The sequence below is a fragment of the Calidris pugnax genome, unplaced genomic scaffold (genome assembly GCF_001431845.1).
Source record: "Calidris pugnax isolate Ruff unplaced genomic scaffold, ASM143184v1 scaffold425, whole genome shotgun sequence".
NCBI lineage: Eukaryota > Metazoa > Chordata > Aves > Charadriiformes > Scolopacidae > Calidris > Calidris pugnax.
The window spans coordinates 540739-542570 of NW_015091137.1; the positions used below are offsets into that span (position 1 = coordinate 540739).

At 69.9% G+C, this 1832-nt stretch overlaps 1 protein-coding gene across 1 annotated transcript in view; it reads right to left on the minus strand.

The window, feature by feature from the left end:
• Positions 1–1658: 1658 nt before the first annotated feature.
• PALM (paralemmin) overlaps positions 1659–1832 on the minus strand; it is a 10970-nt gene continuing 10796 nt past the window's right edge. The window contains exon 10 of the mRNA XM_014958570.1: positions 1659–1782. Coding sequence (XP_014814056.1) covers positions 1659–1782 — 124 coding nt within the window. The remainder of the gene's footprint in view (positions 1783–1832) is intronic.

Here is a 1832-nt window from a genome sequence, read left to right on the forward strand (position 1 = left end):
AAGGGTGGGAGGGGGGCCCGGCTTGGGGTCGGGGGAGGTTGTGGGACCCAGGGTGTGATGGGGTGAGTGGTGGTGACCCCCAGCAAGGGGGTGGCAGGAGGTGATGTGCATCCCCACTGGGGACCTAGCCCTAAGCCAGCCCCCCAAGATCAATGGGTCAGATGCCCCACGGCATCCAGCCCCCGCTCTGTGGCAATGGGGCTCCAGGGATGCCTGTCCATGGGAGAGACTCCCCCGCACCCCCGGGGGTGCCAGCCTAGACCCCCTTCCCCAGCTCTGCCTCTCCCAGAGGCTTTCGATGCCCGGCTGGGGCTTGGGGCCAGGATTGGCACAGGAGGGCAGCACCGTGAGCCCCCCGCAGCCCCCAGCCCACACCCCTATCCCTGCAGACCTGGGGGGAAAACTGCAGCCTGGGAGGTAACTGGGGGCAATGGGGATGTCAGGGAGGGGGATCACTGCTCACATGATGGGGCTGAGGGGCAGGGAAGGCCTTGGGGGGCTGAGCCCCATCCCTGGCTGCTCCGTCACCCACATCCCGGGGGGCTGGGCAGTGTGAGGGCTGCTCCACACGCGCTTTGCCGGGGGCCCAGGTGGTCCCTGGGGACTCTCCCGGCCACCCTTGGCAGCAGGGACCCACTGACACTGGGTCCAGGACCCCTGTGCTGCCCTGGCTGGTAGCCGGGCCACTGCCCAAAGCTCCTGTGTCCCCAGGATGCAGGGACCCAGCACTGCCAGCCCGACTGCACAGCCACTGCCGGCTCAGGGGGGCTGACGTGGGGCACTGGGCACCAAAAGCAACCCTGGGGGTTTGGGACAGGGCTGGCAGGAGACGGGACCCCCCCAGAGGCAGCCCCCATGCCGGGCAGGGCAGGACCGTGCCCCCAGCCCACTGAGGTGGGCTCAGCAGGAGCCACTTGCCAAACACCCATGAGATGTGTTGGCTGCTGCGGGGTCTGGGCAGGGCTCAGCACCCATGGGTGCTGCTGTGAGCCCCCCACCCGCCCCAGCGGGTCTCAGTGGGGAGGAAACGCTGGTGCTGGTGGTGAAATCCCCGCTGAAGGGCTGGGGCGCAGGGTGGGGGGGTGGGGAAGGCTGCTTCCCGTCCTGACACAGACACAGCATCCCAGGGACACCCTCCGTGGGACACCAGACCCCCGGCAGCTCCCAGTCCTGGTGCCTGGGGTGAACTGGGCTGCTCCACTTGCCTGGGGGAGCTGATGCTGCAGCCCCTGGCCCAAGAAAGCAGCTCCGTGAAGCTGCCACCACCGGGCAGGGAGGCAGGAGGGGGACACGGTGCTGGGTCACCCTCCGGCTGCTGTGGGGTGGCACGGGAGCTCCTGCCTCATCCTCGTCCCCATGGGGCTGGGTCCCCCAAGCTCCCCTCCCAGGGAGGGACAGCCCAGGGCCGTTCCCCACAGGAGAAGTGGGTGATGGAGATGCTGAGGGAGAGGCTGGCGTGGGGCTGGCTCCGTGCCCACCACAGGCTGGTCCAAGCATGGGTCCCGCTGGCCACCGGCTCCCTGGGAGTCATCTACGGACACGGCGGCGTCCTCCGATCCCCCAGCCCGGCCAGCTCCATCCTCTGACAGCGGGTGGGAGGTGGCCGGTGAGAGGAGGGAACGGCTCCGGCGTTGGCGGCGGGAGGGCGCGGGGGGTCCCTAATAAATATCCCGGGCAGCACTGGTGGGGTGCGGCGTGGGGCGGGCAGAGATGGGGCGAGTGGGGCCGTGGTCGCTGCTGCCCACGGGGGCTCGGCAGGCGCTGTGATGGACATCCCCGGTGCTGCAGAACGAGGGTCCGTGTCCGGTGGGGTGGGGGCCCGGCGTGCCGGG